Here is a 23,737-nt window from a genome sequence, read left to right as displayed (position 1 = left end):
GTCTTCTCCTTCATGACTCCGTCTTCTGATACAGGAGTTTCACGGTGTGATTATATACTCCTTACTACTCCCGATGCTACAAGTGGATTGTGTGAAGTTAACACATCATTACTGCTATAACTATTCCCTGGCTAGTAATGAGGAACAGCACCACAAATCAGTGGTGGTCTCCAGTTTAAGTGAACAATAGCACTGAATTCGTGGGCAATCCATTGTCTTGTATCATACACAACCCTAATGCTGCAACGTTAATTTTAAACTCTTGGCCTAAGCAAAGCATGTTCTTCCATTTCATGAAGTACATATATACAGAAAAAAAGAAAGTATATAATATTGCTGCATCTCTGACAGGATGAAATTGTTCCCTTTTTAATTTTATCGCCTAGCCCTCTTCCTCATGTGTCTTAATAACAGCATCATGGTAGTTCATATTTTATTAATTACCTAGGGATTAATTTATAAAGTACTGTCAATTGGTGGCTTAAGAAAGTAAGGTTCTCTCAGTTCTGGAGGTCAGGAACTTGAAATCAAGATCTCCCCATAAAGGGCTTCATGTGATTGGATCCTTCCCTTTGTAGAATCCTTGGCTGATGTCTTTGCCTCCATCTTCACATGGCCATCTTCTCCATGTAGATGGATTGTTGAAATCAGAGGACAGGACCCATCCTAATATAGCCAGGCCTTAACCACAGTGGCAAAGACTCTATTTCTAAATTATATTCTGAGATTCAGGTGGATATGGACTCATAGAACAACACTATTTAAGTGAAGACATGTGCTTGCCTGGTTTGTGTGTGTGTGTGTGTGTGTGTGACTTTGATATGCTGTCTTGAACAACAGTTTGATTGCTTGGCTTCTCCCCAGTACTGATAGTAGTATTCCCTATTAAAATCTCTTTAACTTCTAACTTGCAGAAGCAGATAAGTTCAGCATCCACAGTATCCTATGGAAGGATGCAGGTATACCTTCACAAGAGAGGGTCATTAAAAGATGTCCAAAAGCCAATGGGCTACCAGCATAGTGAGATGGATTTTGTTAGCCAATTACTTCAACTGACAAGGACTGGAGGAAGACTTGTTACAACCTGCATGTTGGTTAATTTGTTTTCAGTTTTGCATGGACAACTAAACTCACAGGATGGCTATATAAAAATATTCTCCTATATTTTTTGGGATAGCATTGGAAATGTAATTGAGGAAAATATGTAATAAAAATATTAAAAATTAAAAAAAAAATGAACTCAAGGTTTTTCAATAAAATAAGCTATCATTTAAAAAAAAAAGAAAAAAACCCAGCAAGAGACAATGAGACAATGCACTCTCTTTAGCTAATTTAAGACAGGACCCGCAGACAAAGCTTTCTTGTTCTGCCCTCCATCCAGATGGGCCTTATTCAGTAAGATAATTTCCATCGGATGCATTTCAGCTCTTTACAGACCTAACAATAATATTACTGCACTGGTAGCATCCCTGAAAAGCCAATTTGGAAGCAGAACACCCCTTTTCCTATGGCATCTTCCTCAGCTCATGAGAAGCCTGTGAATCCCTGAGACGCTATGGAGGGAAAAACACCAAGGTTTCCACAAGGATGTTGTCCAGAGCTCTAATTGCATCTATGATGAGACTCAATAATTTAAAACAGTAAGTCCTGAATTATAACACTTTTCCCAATATAAAAAACAAAGACAGCATCTGCTTGTTTGTTGTGCACCACAGAAACTTATTTATTCACTTTAATTCTGCATTTACACAAGAATGCTATAATAAAATATATGTATACGACTTCTGTTACAAATATAGATAGTATTTAAAGTGACTTTATCTATTCTAATGTAGGAGTTTCACGCTCTAAAATGGGATTGAACACATAATTCCTCACCAGTTGTCTCAGTAAACAGCCCCATCTGTTTCCCTCAGTCTTAAACTATTGTATTGTAAGATGTTAATATACAGCAGTGAGATGAAGTTTCATTAACCCCCTTCATTTTTCTGTCAATTTACTAATGGCATACAACCAAAATAGTTACTAACACACTGTCTTTTTCTATGTCATTAAGATTAATACTAATGGAAAAACAATAGCATGGTACAGTAACATGTTTTCCACGTAGTATCAGTCTGCTACATCAGCATTAGAACATTCTAGGCTCCTTCTCTGTCTCCCATGGCTACATGGATGTTTCCTAGAACTCTAGCCAACACAGGGTAGCATCAGCACTTTACCTATAACAACATGAAAATACAGCAGGTTAAAACTGAAAACAAACACCGAGATATGCACTAAACACAATTTCTTTTTAAAGCTTACAAGGACTGCTAAACAATTTTAGCAGAAAAATATGCATTAGAGGTAAGTAGAACCAGTATGTCACAATTTTAAAACAGTAGACTATTCAAAAGTATTGCAAGCACTTTCTTTTCTTCCTTTGGACTGCTGGATTGAAGAAGTCCTATAAAACTCAAGACTGTCTTCTTTTTTCTAAATTTCCATCTTTTATCCTAATTGGCTAACTTTGTATCATTTTGTTTCCATACTAACAAGATGAGCATATAATAATTTGTCCACATGACCTTAAATTGTTAGATATCTTGGAGATAAAACTGAGGTTTATCTATGCAAATATCTCTTCTTTTTGAGTAGATGACCATGAAATGCAGAGTAAAGGAAAAATGATGTTTGGCTGTGAGTAGCAAACACTCTGTTTTTCGCCCCCCTGTAGTTTTTCTCCGACCAACACAGCACACAAACAAGTCCACTCTGTTACAGTGGCTGGGCTGCTTCAGCTCTGGCAGTCACTTCAAGAGAGAACCATGAGGGTGACGGTGCCCTTTGTCCTCTTGAGGATGGCAACAGCTTCTTCATGGGTCACTCCTTCTAGACTTTGCCCATTGACAGCAATGATCTGATCGCCCCTTTTTAGACGCCCATCTTCTGCTGCTGCTCCCTGCAATTATAAAGTGGGGTTATTTACTTCTGAAAGAACTCAGCCTCACACAAAGAAAAAGAGCCAAACAAGAATGCAAATTTCTCTGCATGTACACATACATGGCTCCCGGTGCCCCATACCATCAGACATGATGAACATACTTTAAAAAGAGGTCCTTCTTCCAAATTGGTTTAACACTGACATTCCAATCTGGTAGTGAAGTTAGCAGTCAACAGAGTAGCTGGAATTTTTTTTTTTTTTTTTTTTGGTTGTTTAGCACAGCAATTCATGGCAACTAAAATTAATAAAGAATATTTGGGCATCTGCCTAGCAGGAATGATTTCATAGAAATGGAGGCTTTTCCAGACTGTAAAGAGGGCCTACAGAAAGACAAAGGATCAGGGAGGAACAAAAGCAGCCTCATCAAACAAAGCTATGGAGACTCGAGAGTCCACAGGTTTGCTGAGACAGAAAGCCCACATAGAGGCTGATCAGGGTAAAGCAGAGTGAGAATTTAAAAGCCAGTGCTGGTCTGGGGAGACTCCGCTCATGAAGTGCTTGTCCAGCATCAGTCAGGCTCCGAGTTCCATCCCAGCATACAGCTCAGACACAAGCCCCCCAGCACTGCTAAGTGTCATTCTTTCTAAGCTTTGCAAAGAAAGACTGCTCAAGCTGTCTTGGTTTTTACTGCAAGGGAAAAGAGAGTCTTCCTATTCCTATAGGCTCTAAATAATTATGATTAAACACAGACATCACTATTTAAAAAAGAACTCCATCTTAGGCATGTACATAGACGATAATTATGCAATTAAATATAAGATTAAAAATATGGAAGAGTTAATGAGGAGCATATAATGATGAAATTCTTAAAATATGTTCTAACTAGCATGCCTTAAATAAATTGTTCCTAGGCCGAGGAAAAGGATTGCATGGCGCTTCTATTCATTGGCAAATGCTGTCTGTATTTTTGGATATACCAATAACTTTAAAAAAAAAACTTACAAATTAAGCCTACAGCTAGTATGCCACAGAACAGCACTTTAAATTGGTTGAAAATAGTAGTGTTTTTCTAAAATAATAGAAACTTCCATAACATAAAGGAGCATTTAAAGAGCCCAAGTGGAATCTTTACAGGCCTGATGTTCACTCTGTTCTTTTCCACTGTAAAATGTGAGATTCTGAGTTTTCTTCTGCAGGAAACCTTGTTCAATTTTGTAGTCTTTGAAAATAGGTCTTAACAACACATTACCAATCATTATATGCATTTCTATTATTTTTAATGACTTCATCAGAATTACAGTCTCTTTATTCTTATTCTAAACATTCTTAAGATAGTTCAGTGGATGACTACAACTATACACAGAGCTTTCTTTTCAAAAGTAACTGAATCCCTGGATTGCAAATAATGCTTTATTATAGACAGCAGGGCTGCTCACTACTCCTCGATTCTTTTTCTCTTTTCAATGAAATTAATGTATAAACACCCTAGTCATAATGTGAGATTAATTTTGTGTATTTTTCTGTACCTACTTTAGATTTCACAACTATAAAAGAACACAGAGGAAAACATGCAAGTTCTTGACAGCAGATATATCATGAAAGTCCATATTCAAAAGATAATCATGTGTGACTTTCTATTCAATAGAGAGGACAGGCTGCATCGATTGTCTCATGTATATCACTGAGAATTTCCATGGAGTTTCAATTTGAACTAATTTTCTCTAAACATAACTAAACCTCAATTAGGGTAAAAACATTTAATAACCTGTTCCTGCAGAGATTTCAAAAGAAAATATCAATGTTAACCATTTGGCGTCACCTCAGGCCTTAAACTAATAAGCTAGCTGCTGACCAGTGTTAATTAATGTCTAGTAAGGAACAGAATGGGTAAACCTTGTAAGCTTGCTTACCTTTGCAAACACTGTTTTAACATAAATTGGTAAGTCTCCATGAGGGCTGCCATAGCCGCCTACAATGCTGAAGCCTAAGCCATCTGGTCCTCGGTCTAGTGTAATGGTCTTAGACTGTGGAGGTCTACAGAAAAAGAAAGGAGAAAAAAAGTTCACAAACACACACACTGACTTGGCTCTGTGCTTTGTGCTTTACCTGATTCAAACTACAGATAGTATATTCTCTATGTTACAGATAAGAAAGATGCTATTTATTGAATGCTTTCATATCACAGAAACTCTCCTTCTTTTTTCAGTTTATTGAGAGGGGATGAAAGTTCAGAGGACCACAATGTAGGATCATAAATGATAGTCTCAACTTCAGACAGGAAAGTCAACTGTGAACAAGATACGGGCAGCATTGAATAACTTGAAAATTTAAATGTGCCCCCTTTTACCTTTTATCTTTTCTAATATATTTCTTTTATATTTAGTGTGTTTTCTAATATATTCAGTATTTTTAATCACAGTTCAATGAAGAAGAGCAAGATGTCCTCTCAAAAATATCAAAACTGAAAACCCAGAAAGTGTAGTAGGGTGAACAGCTGTTTGTAGTATACTCATGTCTGATTAGAATCATCTACTCATCTCTGAGCAGGCATGGTGTTAATGTACCCGTCTGTAACTAGGTAACTGTTTATAATCTAGTCATCTCTGATTAGGTAACTCTCTATAATCTACTTATTCCTAACTAGGTAACTATTTATAATCTAGTCATCTCTGATCAGGCAGTGGTGTGTAACCCACCCAACTGACAAGCTGACTAGAAGCATTGGCACTTTCTACTTTATACGCCCTCTCCCTTTATTTTACCTCTGGGTGATTGCCAGGAACATGGGACAGAGACTGCAATTTTCTCAACAATTTGGTTTGAAAGGAAAAAATGACATACCCCGATAATATATTGCTCACCCTAAATCATCCGGAAATATACTGCTTGATGTCAGCCCAGTGAAAGCAAGACAAGGATTGGCAAGTTCCTGCTGATGACCGGTGACCACACTCACATCTCCTCCAGCAACCACCTGTGTGTGGGCACAGTGAAAGGAGAAACTGTATATTCACCTCGCCTGAGAGATCCCAAAAGATTGCTCCAAAAAATGGACTTAGATTAAAATGAGTGCTTATACTGACTGCTTAAACACTGAAATGATTAGGACACTATTGGAAACAAAGACACTTCACAATGCCCAGGTGCCTTTTAAATGTGCAGACAGTAAAAATATCCTAAATTAAGTTCTACAATTTCCTTTGTTTTCAAATCATGACTTCATTTGCAACTATTTTTTCAGAGATTTCAGAAGACATGCTACTCACAGAGCACACAGGATTCTAACAGTCATTGGCTGCAGAGGTACTGTATTTTTCCCTTTAGATATAAAATATGAAATAATGAAGGCACCAGGATGAAATGATACAGAATGTGTTGTGTTTCGTAATGCTTTCCTGGAGCGCTCGATTTAATCACTGTCGTTCAAGGAATATATTAAGTAAACCAGTAGCAGAAGAGTGAATTGATTTTATCTAGCACCAGAGCTCCTGTGTCCTCAGGCTACCTACCTTGTGAACAGTGCTTGGGATAAAGCCTTACCTGTACTTCAATGGAGCCTGAGGCATTTTTCATCAAGTTAACCGCCTGTGTGTGAGTCATCCCATCCGTGGATGTGCCACAGATGGTGACAATCCTATCTCCAACCTGCAAGACAAGTAGCCAGCATGCAGAGGAGGGCTGGGGCTGACAGGTTAATGTGGTCTTAGACCACTCACAGTGCACCTAAGCTGCCACCAGCTTCTGAAATATAGCAGGAGATCACTAACTCAAATCTAAGAAGCAACTTCAAAAGAGAGAGGTGAGATGGAGTTGATAGTTCTGGGGAAGGAAAAGTGATGAGAAAAAACTCACTCTTCCCTGGTCCCCCGTCCTTCTTTCTCCTGGGAAAGATATTACTTATTAAAACCATAAAGTAGCAGTGCCGTTTGCAAGCCAGGTTTTCTCTGGACATTAACACCATGTTAGATGAGACCATAAGTCAGAGGTTGGCAAACTAAGGGCAGCAAAGCCAAATTGGCACAGTGTCCACTTCAGTTAATCAAATTTGGTTGGAAGACACTATGCTTACTTGTCCTGTGACAGAGCCAAGTAGTTGCAAGAGAGTCCTATGGCCCAGTTTAAGTCTTCGCTGCTGTCTCATAGGAAGTGAATTGAACCTATGGTGCTCGATCAGTTTCTCAGTGTCCATCATAAACTTACAAGTGCTGAGTTATCCCCAAACTTGAAGCTATTTATCTAAGATATGGTTCTTTTGGATATCTTGTTTACAGCTTGGGCGTAAAAGGTTTTCCTTCCAAGAGGCCAAGTTATTGCAGTAAAGTGTACTTGGTTGACAGAATGGTTCAGCATTGGGCCATCCCTTAACCTTGAAGCAAATCTGTATGCTTTACATATGAAGTCATATTTTCATTAAACTTTGTTGAAATTTATAATTAAGTAAAGAACATGTTCCAATTTGGTATGGTCAAGTCAGCATTTAAACCAACAATACATATGAAAGAAGTTTCCTTCTGCACTGTGCTCTGAACACACTTTGTTTTCTCTGTAATAGGTTCCAAAGTTGCAATGTCCTTAAATCTTGCATCTGATCACATCATATTCCCTTTTGCTGTTCTTGATCTTTCACTTAAAGCAAGCTCATCCATGACTTGGCTTACTGTTTAAAGGCAGATTGAAACCCTGAGAACCTCCTGGCTGTAGGTGGTTAGGCTGAGAGGTGGAAACGCCTGCTAGGTTTGCTAGAGCCACTACAGTTAGTAGGAAAACTTACTCTGAGTTTTTGGGTTTGAGCTGCAACACCATTTGGGTGCATCATTGCAATAAATATAGGGACATCTCCGAGCGGGCTGCCCACTCCTCCAGCAATGCTGAGTCCCAGCGAGTCAGCAGGCCCCTGCCATGGAACACACATGCTTGGGTCAAAGCAGTATTCTAAACCGACCTTTTGTTTGTTCATTGACACACAATATTCTATTGCTAATTAGGATCCTCTAGGTATGAGGGTGAAAAATACTTCATTTGACATAGGGAGTTAAGGGGTGGGGGTGGGGGAAGCGTCAGTTTGGAAAGTGAAGCAATTGATACATACTAAATCATGTTGAGATTGATAAAAGGCAGGCAAACTCGGGAACCAAGAGGACCACAAGATTCGAAACCAGATAGGGCCACATTCACACTCAGGACATCACAAGTCCTAGTGCAAGGCCTGGAACACATGCACTGAGCCCACCAAGCTCTGGCAGGGTCTCACAGAGGCCTGCAGTGCACATGAAGCACATACTGATGGCATGCAGTGCTGAGAAGGCTATATCACAGTCCCAGCAAACCATGCCTTTGCGGTCTCTCTTGCACATGACTATAAAATCGTATGTCCTAATGTTCATTCATCAGTACAAGAGGTGAGACGCAGAGAATCATTCTGTGTAAGGGCAGAATAATACTTTGACAGTATAAAATATAAATAATGAATAAATAACTTAAATAGTTTACTCATTAAAATATAGAGAAATATAAGTAATTTTATTATGCTAAGAAATTTGGCAATGACAGAACTACACCATTTCCATTGCTTACAATGTACATATGTATTTTTCAGATGGGCACTATAAAATACTCAACAAAATACAATCAAAAATGCCTTGCAAGATAGCAAATTACCTTTTTTATTTCGACTGTTCTTAGTCCCTGAATTTCAGATGCTACTGTAAAGGCAAAAGCAGATAAGATGTGCTTGTTAAAATACGTTTATGCATATTCCCATTTTAGCCAATGCATGAAGCTGGATGGCACTGCATGGGTATCCTTTTTCAAAAGGGTACACTTGGTTATCAGCAGTGCACATAATTAAATCCAGCTCACACAGAACTCTATTTCTTTTTTTTTTTTTTTTTTTTTTTGGTTTTTCGAGACAGGGTTTCTCTGTGTAGCCCTGGCTGTCCTGGCACTCACTTTGTAGACCAGGCTGGCCTCGAACTCAGAAATCCGCCTGCCTCTGCCTCCCGAGTGCTGGGATTAAAGGCGTGCGCCACCACGCCCGGCTTCAGAACTCTATTTCTTCAAGCAGAAAAATGTGCATGCCATACCGTTCTTCCCTATGGGTTCAGCTCTGATTATATAACTGTACAATCCACTCCGACTGAATTAAGAACAGAATATGCTCCGGATAGAAAGTTGCTCACACAGCTCGGAGGAATAGTTATGGATGAGTTAAAAAAAATCTATGCACTAAGTGTCTAAATTTCTAGAATATTAGTCACATTGCAAATAGAGACTGCCATATGGCGAGTTTCTTCAATTTGAAAATCTCTCAACCAACGCACAAAGCCAGAAGTCGTCTATGCCATGATTGCATGTAATTAAAACACAGGAGGGTTGTGTTGACTTTCTCAAATTTTTTGTAATCTCATGGAAGAAAAGAAGACTGCTCAGTGGTGTTTTCTGATTTACTGGAGTTACATTCAACAGAGAAAAGGAACAAAATCAAATAACTGACCTGCATCATAAGAGAAAAATTACAGATGCATCTACAACTTGTAAGGCAAATATAAGTGCCTCCGTTTGGTCTGGACTTTGGCTAGTGCATGGTTTCTATCTACATTAGGATACAGGATGGTCTAAGAGGGAAAAGTGGCTCAGTGGGAAAAGAAAAGAAAAGAAGAGGAGAAGAGAGGAGAGGAGAGGAGAGGAGAGGAGAGGAGAGGAGAGGAGAGGAGAGGAGAGGAGAGGAGAGGAGAGGAGAGGAGAGGAGAGGAGAGGAGAGGAGAGGAGAGGAGAGGAGAAGAGAAAACCAGTCTTACATGCATTCTTCTTCGAGTTACTTTCCAATGACTCTGATGTATTTATTCCAGAAAGTGGGAGAGTGAAAGATGACAGGCTGCTCTCACTCACCTAAAATATATGGCAGTTATTACACAGGCAGCATGGGAATGTATAATTCCCCTAAGTACAAAGTATACCACAGTTCCATGTGTTTATCTCATCTAAAGTGAAACACTGTTAAACAGTATTGTTAAACAACAGGGGCATCTGGTAATTTTAAAGGCAACTTAAGCATACTTATTGGATTCTTTTGTTTGTCTTAAGGATTGATGACATATATAATTGAGGATAATTTGAAGACTGGAGAATAGTTGAAGTTGATTTCAAACTATGAAAAATTTTAGTAGTCTTTCATAATCTCTTTCAAGGCTCTTTGAATTTAAACTACTACACAATACCTAGGGCTTAAAACTGTATAACAAGGGCCAACAGCAGTAATTAAGGAAGTCAGTAAATGGTCTTTCTGAACAGACTCATGAAACTGAGTTTCTGTATCAGAAGATAATACTAAGAAGAAAAGCTTGCCAAGAACCATGAATTCATTGTATTTGTGTGTGTGTGAGGTCTACATGTGCATATAAGCATGCATGAATATGGAGGCTACGGGTCTGCCTTAGATACCTTCCTCAAGATGCACCCACCTTGCTTTCTGAGCCAGGGTTTCTCACTGGGACCTGGGACTTGCCAATGGGGTTAAGCTAGCAGGTCAACAAGCAGCAAGCTGCTCTACTAACCCAGAACTTGGATGGAAAGCACCATAAAAATTGGCTTTCTCATGAGTTCTGGGGATTTCACTTAAGCCCTTATGCCAACTTTGAACGAACTATCTCCTTAGCCCATCAGTATTACAATACAGAGATGGTTCGCAATCACCTACCTGGAATTTTCTAGTTGAATACTAAGTGATGTTTGTGTGACAGTATCTTACGAGTATGCCCCCTTGACTGGATTAGCCTACACTGATTAGGTGGCTAACTTCTGAGACTGTGGAAGAAAACTGCTGGAAACAAAATGTCTCCAAATTGTCTAGCACGCTCAGGGTGCAGTGGTCCTCCCTGCAATGTTTCTTTCTCTTCTGCTTCTCTGTCAAACTCTACACTTGGTTCCTCTTCCCTGTCAAATTCTACACTTGGTTGCACATTGCTAGAGGGCTGGACCTGTGCCTGTGACCCTGCAGACTCTCTGGGGACATCTCTGAACTCCCTCTCTCATGTGGACTGGTTTTCTTTTCAAACTCTACAACTACTCACCTGGCTGCTTTGAGAAGGCCTCCGTTCTGAGTGGAATGGGGCAGCTTTGATTCTTCCAACCTCCAGGGCCACTGCACCTAGGGAACACTGATGGAGATGGTTTGTGAAAATATTAAAACAAAATTCTATAATCATCCTTAGAAAAACACAGCTAAAACTAAAGGCATATTCATTCCTTTTGTGATTTCCATAAGACAGGGCAATCACAAGTTTTTAAATATTTACATATTTAAACTCATAAGAATAATAGTAATATAGCAGTCATAAGTGTCCATTTCAGTGTTCCACAATTTACATGGAGATCATTCCTATCAAAACAAACAGAAATTGAGAATTAAGTAATTTCACAAGAAATACCATAATTTAAGGGCAAATGAGCCAGCCATACCCTGGGTTTAAAATGCAAACAAAAGTTATAAAACCACTACCAATACAACTTACATTTTCTTAACAGAAAAGAAACTCAAAGTCATTCAGCCACATTTCCTTGATGCACGGTGGCTGAGCATACCTACTACATAATAAATAAATACTCCTACAGTTGTAACATTACAATTGCCATTCCCTTGCAGGCATTTAAGAGCCGACTCTAGGTAAGAAACACAGTGTAGTCTAATAATGGAGGTAATGTAGGGAGCTGTCTGAGACCTTGCACTTTTAGAGACAGCTTTCCTATTATTTTAAAACCCCTTCAATAAAATTTATGTACAAAATTATTTGTATATTAAAGACCATCTCTTTAAAAAAAAAAAAAAAAAAACTTTAGACAAGACAGTGACAATTTGGAGCTAGCCAAACACACAACACATACATGTTTATGGCTATTATTATATACTGCCTGACTTAGTTTTTAAAAATGGTTGACTGAGCTGACTTTAAAACCATTTATGTTATCCCAATGAGACTTGCTTCTCTCTTTCTGTGAGAACCCTCAGTCTTATACTGCTAACAATTGTTCCTAATTTATCTCCAAGAGGAAGCTGTTCTTCCTTAAAGAATTCTGGTTATAGGCTAGGCATGGCTTCCTAGCATTCAGGAAGTTAGGTGGGTAGGTCACTGTGAGTTTCAGGCCTGCTTAGGCTACATAGTGAGTTCCAGGATAGCCTGGGCTACACAGCAGGACTCTGTCTCAAACACCAATCCCACTAATACCTCTACAAAAAAATATTCTAGTCACTTTGTTTTGATGACTTTAATAGATAACAGGCTTAATGTGTGTCCCATTAATAACTAATGATAGCTATTAATTAATGATAGTGCCAGATCTTATCCAAACTGCAGAGTTTAAGGTGAAGCTCAACTTATAAAAGGCATCTGAGAGTCCAATCTGAGAGGTTCCTACTATCAGCAAGGCCCAGCAGCCTTACTAGCTGTGGAGCCAACATATACAGACTCGTGTTGACTCAAACCCAGATGTGGGAAATGAACCATGATGGCGTTTTCAAGTCTATATGGAATTAAACTCCAGGTTAAACAAACAAACAAACAAACAAAACATCAGGCAACAAGAGACAATGCAGTAAGTAATACCTTACTGATAACACAGTCTTCTCTAGAAGTTGGACCTTTTCCTAACAGGGAAACTCTACCTCCCACGAGGGGTGGTCCTGATGAGTATTTTGTAGTTCACAGGATATTTTCAGAGGAAGATGACTCCACCTTCCCAAAGGGAATGGTTCATCATGGTGAGCTTTCTTCTGAGGAAACCTACTTCATGGTGTAAAATGAACTAAAGAACAAAGTCTGGTTCTCAACATGGGGGTTGCAACCCCTTTGGGGTCAAACGCCCCTTTCACAGGGGGCACACACATCAATTATTCTGCATAGCAGATATTTACATCATGACTTAAAACAGTAGGAAAATTACAATTATTAAGTAGCAACAAAAATAATTTTACGGTTGTGGATCACCCCAACATGAGGGACTGTATTAAAATGTCACAGAATTAGGGACATTAAAAACCTAGTATAAGTGATGCCAGGTGGTAGCCTTTAACGGTCAGAGTAATTTCTAGTGTTGGTATGCTGGGTGAGTCTATATTAAGCTCCCTTCAGTGCTGAGGATAATCCACTGGAGGACAGTTTTCCTCCAACTTTAAAATAGGATAATGATGTTGAGTCAGATGGCAACTGGGCTACATACACCCTTGTGTGAAGCAGAGGGAAATTCTGCCACTTGGCGTCACAAGACAAAACACCAATTGTGCTGTGTCTAGAAAGGGGTCATGAAGCAGTTGAAAAGGAAAGGACAGAAAGAAAACATTGCCTCCTGTGATGCTGTGGGGGGGGGGCCTGTGGGGGCTTCCTAATGTCTCAGACGACAGACTACAAAGCTATAAGCATAAATCCAGAAAGAAACCTGAAAGAACACATGTTAAGATGTTTGTGTACTTAAAGGTTTACTGTCACTTCAGGTACTCATATCGTGAAGTCTGCTAACAAAGTTAGAAAGCAAATTTATAATATAACAAATGGTCACAAATTTACTGTTCATATATGGATGGTATCACACTTGGTTTTCTCTGAGATGACTACTAACACAGATAATTACTATACAAAATTATGCTAGTTGGTTTCTACCTTTAGCAGGGCAGCGACTGCCTCCTGGGTGGCATTACGGACATCTTCTCCATTCACCATTAAAATCTGGTCCCCTTGCATCAGTCTCCCATCAGCATCTGCAATGCCTCCCTTGACAATGTCTGATACAAATACTCCAGTGTCATTTCTGCAAGCAACAGTGGGTTTCAGCATTAAGCCTGGTTCTCAGCTGCAATGCAATGCTTATTTAATCAAAAGCTAATTATTCTAAGTGAAAATTGTGTCTATTTTTAAGAGGTTTTACAGTTTTGTGCAATACTGGGGCAGCTTTAACAGCATGAGAAATAACAGTGAATTTTATTTTAAAAGTATTTCATAGAGAGAAAGTATTTTTTCCTGGGCATATCTAGTCCTCCTCTGTTATGTATTCTTCATAAGAAAGTACCACAATTCTTATCTATGGGCCACACACCTAGAAGATGGGTTTAAAAAAAAAAAAAAAAAGGAGGATCAAGGTTTCAGTGGCTGGGTTCTGAGTGTAGGACTTTCCCACACCACACTGAAGTTTTTTATGGACACTGTCCTGTAGTCATGTGATCATGCTGAGACTATCATTAACATTATTGAAAATAAATGAGCGATATGTACCAGAGACTGAAACTGTTACTTACAACTTAACCACCATTACTATGATGTGGTCATCATAGTTAACTTTTACATACAATAGATTTATCCAAAACAAACATTAAACTTATCCTCATTGCTTCACAAAACTGCAAACACACACCTGGGATTTCTCACTAAGATATAAAGGTAAGTATAAATAATTTTGTACAGAAAAATCTGAATTGCACAAGAGGACGTCAACCATTGCATGGAATTACAAAATGACTCCTTCTATCCATGCATTTTCTCCTTTTTAAATAGAGTGTTAGGATTAGTTGGTCTCTTTGGATGTTCTCCAGGAAAATGGTTAGGACTTATTATCAGAAGTTTATATAGTGCTCTGGTGACCCCACAGGCCACAGCAGCCTTACTGAAGTGATTTTGCAAGAAGACTATAGTGTTATATTCCAAAACAGCTTATTTCCCCAGACATATTTCCACTGAGGTTCAATAGCCTCACACACTTTCTGTGTACATTAAAAATAAAGTTGTCTTCAATTCTTTCTGCAAAAAATAACCTGGTAAGTATGTCCTTTTAATGCCAAATGTAAGTGTGGCTGTGGAACAGGCTTTCATAGATGAGGCCTCAGTGCAAGGCTGCTTTGAGTCTATGGTTTGAGAGGAGTAAAGACAGCTGATGGCGACTCAGGGCCACTGCACACTACGCAGACCCTGCTTCTGACTCATCGGCTTAACTATTCCATAGATTCTGATCCTGATTGTCTTATAACACACAAGGAAAAAATGTGTATGGAACTCACTACTGGCTAGTATGACTTCTATAAACACTAGTCAATATAAATTACATATCAATATTCTTTAGATGTTATATATGTGTTTCAATAATACGGTAGTCACTCATGTGCCCCCAAGCCCTGCTTTACGCTTTCAGTCTTCTGCTGTGGCACATGATTCATAGGACAACCCTTGTCCCTAGGCTGTCTACCCTCGCTTGTCTGCAACAGAACAACTATCACTGAGCACTTTAAGCCTTAGGTTAGACACATCTTTTCTTGAACCCTCTCAGTCTTCCACTTTCTTAAACAGGGAACTCAGTTGGTCCCTTCAGTTCTTTAGCTCCACATGTGCCTTGGTCTCTCTCAATAAAATCATTTGCTATAAGAATTAGAGTTTCATACATCAGAGGATAAAATTTTAAAAACGTATTTAATTTTTTTTGTTTGTTTGTTTTTTGTTTTTCGAGACAGGGTTTCTCTATATAGCCCTGACCGTCCTGGAACTCACTTTGTAGACCAGGCTGGCCTTGAACTCAGAAATCCGCCTGCCTCTGCCTCCCAAGTGCTGGGATTAAAGGCGTGTGCCACCACCACTCAGCAACATATTTAATTCTTAAATATGTATTGTTATTTTGCATGCATGTGAATGCCGCTTGTGTGTACATAGGTGAGAAAAGGGTGTATAGCCCCTGGAGTTATAGTTACACACAGTTGTAAGACACCCAGTAAGGACGATGGAAAATGAACCCAGATCCTGTGGAAGAGCAACAAATGCTCTAAAGCCCTAAGCCATGTCTTCAGCCTTTAAGGATAAATTTTCCTAGGTTAAGAATTATTTCTTATCTAACTGATCCTCAAGATATAACACAGCAGATACTTCATACCAACTGCCCCTTTCCTGAAGACTATATAACCCTGTAACACCCTGACTTATTCAGTCTACAACGGCAGAACATAAACTATTGATACCTGCAATTAAGGTGACATTCAGTTTCAAAAGCACCCTGAGTTTGCTCTCTCCAACACACCTTTTGCCAACAATACTCAACCCAAGGCCTTTGCCTGGCCTCTTCTGCAGCTCGATAGTGAAGGTATCACAGACATCCTCCTCTTTGTATGGGGCCTCATCTCGGTAGAGCGTCAGCCGTACTCTTTGAGGCGTCTGCCTCAGGACATTGATTGCTTCATCATGTGTAGCCTTTCGCAAGTCAATCCCATTTACCTGTGCAGAAACAGGTTGCCATGGTGAGGAGCTAGGTGAGATGAGTGACAGAATGGAGGAGAGAAGAAGGAGGACGAGGACAAAGGAAGAAAACCTCACCACCCTTGGCCTGTGCTTCTCACACTACGTTAACAAGCAGCCTTTGTACCTCTAAAATCTGGTCTCCAGCCCATAGTCTTCCATCTTTACACGCTGCTCCCTCTTCATAAACTTCATGGATAATAATAGCACCCTAGGGTCCAAACATAACAAACAGCAGTGTTATCCATTCTCCCTAGGAAGGCTGAGAAGAAAGAACAAAAGACACTGTACTTTGATAAACTACTAAAAAGAATACTTGCTGGGTCCGTATGTGAGCCACACACCACATGATGTCAGAAAATACTTAAGGATATGATTTCTTTAACAGGCTAAATGAGGCATATACTTTTTTTCTAGGGATAAAGAAAACTGAACATAAAACTCTAAGATTCCTAAAGCATACATGAATATAACAGAGATATAGCAACCTTCCTATCTATAAGGTAAAAGAATTTCAAAGTATTTTGACATGTAAAAAAAATGTATATCAAGAATTTCATACTCTTCTCAATATGGGGCTGAGATAACCTGGCTATAAGTAAAGAAGTTAAACAAAACCAAGCACCAGTGACATTATACAAACTCTGATATCTTATGCATAACAGAGTCTATTTAAGTTCGTCTTGGCTTAGTCAAAGTCATAATCCTAAGTTTTTGTTACCAATGATGTATTTTCTTCTGAGCTGTCACATCAGACTTAATAAAAGAAATGCAAATCTCCTCCTCATGGTCTCTTGGGGCACTTGAGGGCTCCTATGTTGGGGCTTCTTGAGTAACATACTTACCAGCAGTGTGTCTGACCCCCCAACAATACTCAGTCCCAGGCCTGTTTGGCCTTTGGAAATCTCAATTGTTGTCTCACAGCCGGGGATGATGGGGCAGGTGGCAGGGTCAGAAGCAAAGACTGCTGGTGTGGAGGACCTGCTTGTACCTAGAAATGAGTTCAGAACCAAGGAGCCACAAATGAAAAATGTTTAGTGTTGGGAGCTATTAAGACAACACAATTGTCCTGATCTCTGAATTGGGCCTCCCCCCCCAGAAGAAAAGGGGGTCAAAAGCGGGCCACCGATGCACTGTTCCAAGAACAACCACAGACTGTTCCAGCCCTAAGTCAGCACCGGATGTCCTGACCTCAAGATGTACCCTGATACTGCCAAGTTCCTGCTTCCCCGTGTAGTCGCCAAAAGAAAAATTTCTGCTGCCCCATCCCTCCTGCTGAGAAGTACTTCCTCTTTTTCCACTGTCCCATCCCTCCTGCTGAGGTGCATTTCCGATGCCCCATTCCTCCTGCTGAGAAGTACTTCCCCTTTTGCTTGTGCATTTAAACCTTGGGCCTGGCTAATACAGTTGACACCTTGATGCCCACTCAGAATGTTTCCGTGTCGTTCTTGCACAAGGTTCTCGTCTCTCTCTATCCCCTCCATTTGGTTCTTAGGAGAAGTTTCTCGAGACCCTCGAATAACTGGAACTGCTGGACGGGTCAGTTTAGAACACAATTATGCCAAATTCAGCACACAAGATGCCTTTGGGGACGTAGGAAGAGGTTGGGGGAAAGATACCTTCAAACCTGTCTTGAGTATTTTAGCTCTTTTGTATTTAAAATAATCAAAGTAGTATGACTAATTCTTCATCATTAAACTAGGAGCTAGGAATACAATTACTTGTTTATTTTTTATGTTATTTTGTACTTTTTAAGTTTCTTAAGGTAAAAAGGACAGATTATGAAGGAAAACAAACTAGAGTTAGGTTGAGCCTCTAGTCTGAATTTAGTAGTCTATACTTCATCAAAACCAAATATGCTCTTTGGAAGAGGTATTCATCACACTGAAGACAGGTTGGCCTGCACAGACTCCCGAGCACACTCAAAGGCACTAAGCCCATCATGAATTCTGGTCATGGCCCTACACCATGGTTTGACAGTTCTTATTTTCTTTTTCTTTGTTTCCTCAAGAGTCTCCTCTTGTGTAATTGATTCTGAGCATTTATAAATACATGCAAAAATATTCACTTTATTCATTTCTAATATATCTCCTTGAGTCTCACTTGATATTTTTATACTTTTAACATCAAATATCGCTACATACCTTTCTGAATTGGGGAGATAAGAATACAGTGTGACAAAATAAAAAGAACCATCCCACGGCTTGTCTTCTGAGTACACACACAACACGTGCTTTATGACCCAGGAAAAAGTAGGTTTCAGAGCACTGCTCACCCGTGTGTGCTGTGGACAAGCTGTTCTCTTTCCAGGAAGTCAGAAACAGACTATGCTCTTGCTCCAGAAATGGTAAAAGCAGGTGCATGATATTTTCATCTATGCTAAGTTTTCATTGAGAATTTTGTATTTCAAGAACAATGCTATTTAGGATCAAACATTAAATGAGAAAGCCTTCATTAAAGTTTTAATGGTTACTTCTAAATATAGGATTACAGACATACTTAAAGATTTTTTTTAATAAGTGTATCATGAATGCTCTCAGCCAATTTTTCCTTAACAAACTATCAAACAAATGAAATATTTCAGGAAGACTATCTCCTTGCTGTCCCACTTCCTATAGAAAAAGCAATCTAATTTATTTCTAACTGATGCTTTAGAGAATTTGGAGTTATTTTTATCCATGAGTAATCTTTTTCTAAAAAGTAAGTCAAGTAATAATTTTATCTGTATATTAAGTTATCATTTAGTGATACAAGAAAGTCTTGCCCCTTGCATCAAATGTGAGCTTTCGGTATCCTCTGAGCTCCCAACCTGGATTTATCATATACACAGCATAGCCAGCAGTTTAAGCTTTGTGGAACAGCAGGCACTACTGATCATAGCTGTGAAACAGATCATTGTGTACAACTTCATCCAACACAAACTGAAGCTGAGAGCTGCTTTCCCATTCCAACAGTAGGAGTTACAAAATGGCACAGCTGATTCCGTACTTGGATGCCTAGAATTGCACATACCCTTAGCATGAACTTGAGAGAAAGACCACTTCCTTGGTTTGGGGAGGAAGAGGCTAAGGCAGGGGCCTGCAGTAGCTTCCTAAGGTATCATAGTTAGGTAACTTATACATGCAGGACCACAATTTACTCTGTTGTGCCCTCTTTTAACCAAAGACTCTGACTTAATGCTGTTCAAGCAATGATCTGTGCTCAGGCCTGCTCTGAAGGAAAATGCTGTATTGGGGTTGCCATATGTATGTATAGGACTCTCAGGGGACAGCACTTACTTGGGATGGGTTCCAGGTCTGGAGCTGGGACTGCAGGAGTCTGGGAGCTATCTTTCCTTTCTCCACTGACTGTTACCGCTGAAGAAGGAACAGCTGGACAACCTGGATTCTCAGCTCGAACCGTCAGTTTTATAGTTGCCTTTGCCGTCTTCAGAAGGCTGATGAACTGGCCAGATATTGATATGAAAGAAAACAAAATTAAAAGAAAATGAGTAAACATACCCAAATAAAAGTCACCAGAATGGTTAGAATCTCTTTTGCTATTTCTATGTGGATGCATGGGTATGTGGTCATATGTATGCATGTTTGTCTGTGCACAGGTACATACATGTAGGTATGTGGAAGCCATAGGGTCTCTTACTGACACTCACTGATCAGGCTGGGCTAGATGTCCAATGAATCTCAAAGGATTTCTAGTTTCTGCTTCCTCATCCCAGGATTATAAAAGCTGGCATGCCAGCATGCCAGCTATTTATTTATTTATTTATTTATTTATTTATTTATTTATTTATTTCTCCTTCTCCCACTCCTCCTTTTATCAACATAGGATCTGACTATCCAACTCAGGCTCTTTGTTTGAGTTTAGATTCATTCATTGATTCATTTATTATTTGTGTGTGTGTGTGTGTGTGCACACGCGTGTGCATGCTCGTGAGTGTGCCGCATGTATGTATGTGCCTGTGGACTCCAGAAGAGAGTATCAGAACTGTAGGAGCTGGAATTGCAGGCAGTTGTGAGCTGCCTAACATGGGTGCTGAGAACAGACCTTTGGATAGCTAGAAGCACCCTTTACCACTGAATATAGCCCTACTGATTGAGATTCCTAGATAATTTATTGGCTTAGCTAACTCCACCAACCCAATGTTTCTGGGCTCTAACTCATCTGTCATCGAGAAAAAAAAGAGACAAATGTGGTTCCTAGAGAGGCCAAGAAAGAAATGCTTCTTCTAGTCCTTCAACTGTCCAATTAGATTACAGCTATGGTCAGTTTCTATCCTCCTTCTACACTACCTTTGTCAAGATTCTTCTTTCTTAGTAAAATGTGGGAGTGGCTTTCAACTTGTTACACTTCTAATCACTCTTGCCCGTTTTCCTGAATCCCTACAACCCTTGACAAACAGTGAACATTTTGCCCATTTTTTGATTCTGCAATGGATCTGTTGCAGCTTCCACAAGGCTTTCTCAGCAGATAGGAGCACACTGATAAGCACATGTCAAAAGCAGAGCAGTAAACTCAGCAACAGTAAAGTCAAGGCAAACTCAAAGTAAAGCCAGATTTACAGATTAAAGGATTCAAGCTATACAGTCTTTATAATGAAAAGATTGTAAAACACCTTTAAGTTTCTTGCTGATTAATGTAGAGATGGATTGTCCTTAGTAGGACATCCATATTCAAATTTATTTAATAGCAACATGCACATGAGCTACAAAGGGCAAACATTCATGAGAAAATATGCCCAGATACTCAACAAGAATTGAACTAATCTTCAGTGGTTCCAGTTTTCTCAAAATAAACCAGAAGTAACATTTATCAGAAGTAACAGTGAAGACTGAATTATTTATCAGGTAAAATCATAACATCACTTTGATTAGAAAATAGAAAACAGCTGGAGAGATGGCTCAGCGGTTAAGAGCACTGACTGCTCTTCCAAAGGTCCTGAGTTCAATTCCCAGCAACCACATGGTGGCTCACAACCATCTGTAATGAGATCTGACATCCTCTTCTGGTATTTGAGGACAGCTACAGTTTACTTAGATATAATAATAAATAAATCTTTAAAAAAAAAAAAGAAAATAGAAAACAAAATTTGGGTGACCTGAGGGAAAAAAGCCCTGTTTAAAACAAGAATCTATTTTGCAAATCTACGAGTCTTAATTCCCATGCCCCTACTTGAGCCAGGCCAAAGGATGGTCTGGCAGTGCCACTGCCTTTATTGCAGAACATACCTTTTCAACAGGACACCCAGCAACAACTTCATCATCTACAGCCAAGATGCGATCTCCAGGTTTGAGCCTTCCATCCTAAGGTGAAATGTGCAAGAGCTGAGTCATTCCCATCCCCCTACAACCACCCAGCACTTCTCAGCAGTGAGGATGTTACGAGCCTCACCTTGGCTGCTCCCCCATGCTCAGTTAGGCTTTCAATCATGACTCCATTGATTGTGTCTTCCTCACAGATAGCAATGCCTAAACCTCCTTGATCCTAGGCAAGCAAAGAAAGAGCAGTCAGGAAACTTGAACTGATTTACTGTAGCCAGGATGAGCCAGCACAGCATCAGCCCAAGGACTACAGAAGCCATAGCAGGAACAGTTCATGCTGCAGGACCATAACAGTGTGCAACAAGAACTATCAACGAGAAGTACAAGTGAGACACAGTGAACAAGCTCTGCTTAGTGTCAGAACGTGAAAGCCTTTCTGAAATTCAGAACAAAACAAAGCAAAAAAACCTTGTAATTTTGCTTGAGATTTCTTCTAGGTAAAAATCACGTGAATGCAACATCAATTTCTGACAGTCATAAAACCTGTTACTTGCTGTAGTGTATACTTACTTTTCTAGGGTATAATGTACTAAAAGTAAATTTCTGATCCAAGTTTATTTTTATTAATTGAATTAGCATTACACTGAGGTGGTAGATTATAAACATAACAAGTTTATTTTATATTTGTAGTCCTCTTTAAAAAATAGTAGAAAAGAAGTAATTGGACAGTCAATTTAATGGAACTAGAAATGGCCTGTTGTTAGACGCCCACTTCCACCTCAAGCTATGAACAGGGAGGGAACAGTGGAACACACAGGAATACCTCAGTGTCCTGGCCTCAGGTAGGAAGAGACCAGCAACGAAGAGTGGAGCAGTGATGGCAACATTTCATAGTTACTACACAGCAGATGTCATAACGAGCAAACGTTCCATTACTACTAAATTGTTTTTCAAGTAAAATTTGGAAAATTCTGGAGATTGAAGGGAGAGAGGACTTGGCATGAGCCATCAGTGTGAGAAGGCTCTTGGCTTTTCCGTTTGTTTAGTTTTTATTTTTGGTTGTTTGTCTTTGCTTCCCTGCATTGGGTTCCATGCCATCTTCAGAGAGTGAGGCAGGCACAGGCTTTGTAGGATGATGCACCACTCATCATTTTTTTTTCATAAAGATCTCTACAAAGGACACTTCCAAGGACACGTTCTACAGGCCATTCAGAGCTTCATGAGTTTAAAAACGTTATGGAAACAATGATAGGAAACTGCATGGTGACGCGTGCTTTACATATGTTATTTCACTTAACCCTCGGGATAGTTTCTCCACTATAAATGTGCCATTTCTCCCTTACAGATAAAGAATGTGAACCCAAAGAACGTAGTGACTTCATGGTCATAGTTAAAATCCTGAAAATGATCATTTGCCTCTTTGTCTAGCTTATTTTAAAAGATTCTTAACTATCCTCTTTACCCCTTTGACCGTTGAGAAGAAGAATGCATTCCATGTGCCTGGTGTTTTACTTTACCATAAACCTGCCATGTCAATGGACGTTTCTGTGGACAGTGCATTCTCCGAGAACATGGATTTTCAACAGATAACAACATCAGAAAGGGAAGTTCAAATAATAATCATCTATGAATAAAACAGCAGAAGGGCAAAAGGAAAGAAAGACAAAGCTTTCAGGCTTAGGATGGAGGAATCTTGCTCTGGGTCTCTTCTACCTCAACAGTAACTGACTTGGGAAGCCTTAGGTTCAGAAGGCAGAAGTTAATATGCTTAGCAATTCACCTGAGATCTCTCAGGATGTCAAATGGTGTCTTATGGACAAAGCAGGCTTCTGTCTACCTCACTATGAAACATCAAGCAAAGTAACACTGACTTATCTATTTGATAATGAAAGTTTTTGAGAAGTTTCTTGTTGAGCTATTCCCATGTTTGAATTACTCTTATCCGTTGCTCAGAAACTTGGATAGAGGTAATGGATAAAAGTAACACAAACATCTGTGGAGTAAGTCAACAAGGTGTCCCTAGGCAGCACGAGAGAACACTAGTGTCAGCAACGAGATATTTTATTATTTTCTAAAAACTATATTAATACCCAATGATTAGCATGTACCCCCCAATCTGTATGTGTGTGTGTGTGTGTGTGTGTGTGTGTGTGTGTATACTGGGTAATAGATACGCTATGTTTCTATGTTTATATCACTATAACTACCCAGTGAGTACAATTTTAAATTCTTAATTTGGAGAGTATTATAATTAGTTTTTCTGTTGCTGAGATAAAATATCAACCAAAAGCAACTCG

The 23,737-nt window shown here is 39.4% G+C and overlaps 1 protein-coding gene across 11 annotated transcripts in view; it reads right to left on the bottom strand.

Annotated features, from left to right (window-relative positions):
* Window positions 1-1,695: 1,695 nt before the first annotated feature.
* The window catches only part of Mpdz (multiple PDZ domain crumbs cell polarity complex component), a 147,356-nt gene continuing 125,314 nt past the window's right edge, over window positions 1,696-23,737 (bottom strand). For all 11 annotated transcript variants that reach the window (XM_021161141.3, XM_029476874.2, XM_029476876.2 and 8 more), the window contains 15 exons: window positions 21,571-21,663; window positions 21,408-21,482; window positions 19,461-19,626; window positions 17,028-17,173; window positions 16,310-16,393; window positions 15,968-16,161; window positions 13,576-13,723; window positions 10,996-11,082; window positions 9,724-9,814; window positions 8,585-8,628; window positions 7,698-7,820; window positions 6,467-6,571; window positions 5,788-5,900; window positions 4,837-4,960; window positions 1,696-2,944 (listed from right to left, as the gene is read on the bottom strand). In XM_021161141.3, coding sequence (XP_021016800.1) covers window positions 2,798-2,944; window positions 4,837-4,960; window positions 5,788-5,900; window positions 6,467-6,571; window positions 7,698-7,820; window positions 8,585-8,628; window positions 9,724-9,814; window positions 10,996-11,082; window positions 13,576-13,723; window positions 15,968-16,161; window positions 16,310-16,393; window positions 17,028-17,173; window positions 19,461-19,626; window positions 21,408-21,482; window positions 21,571-21,663 — 1,740 coding nt within the window. In that variant the 3' untranslated portion in view covers window positions 1,696-2,797. The remainder of the gene's footprint in view (window positions 2,945-4,836; window positions 4,961-5,787; window positions 5,901-6,466; window positions 6,572-7,697; window positions 7,821-8,584; window positions 8,629-9,723; window positions 9,815-10,995; window positions 11,083-13,575; window positions 13,724-15,967; window positions 16,162-16,309; window positions 16,394-17,027; window positions 17,174-19,460; window positions 19,627-21,407; window positions 21,483-21,570; window positions 21,664-23,737) is intronic.

This window comes from Mus caroli, unplaced genomic scaffold, assembly GCF_978045245.1.
Source record: "Mus caroli unplaced genomic scaffold, Mus_caroli_1 scaffold_6, whole genome shotgun sequence".
In the NCBI taxonomy this organism is placed as follows: domain Eukaryota; kingdom Metazoa; phylum Chordata; class Mammalia; order Rodentia; family Muridae; genus Mus; species Mus caroli.
Note: the sequence above shows the minus strand (reverse complement) of the source record. Positions and strands in the feature narration are given on the sequence as shown.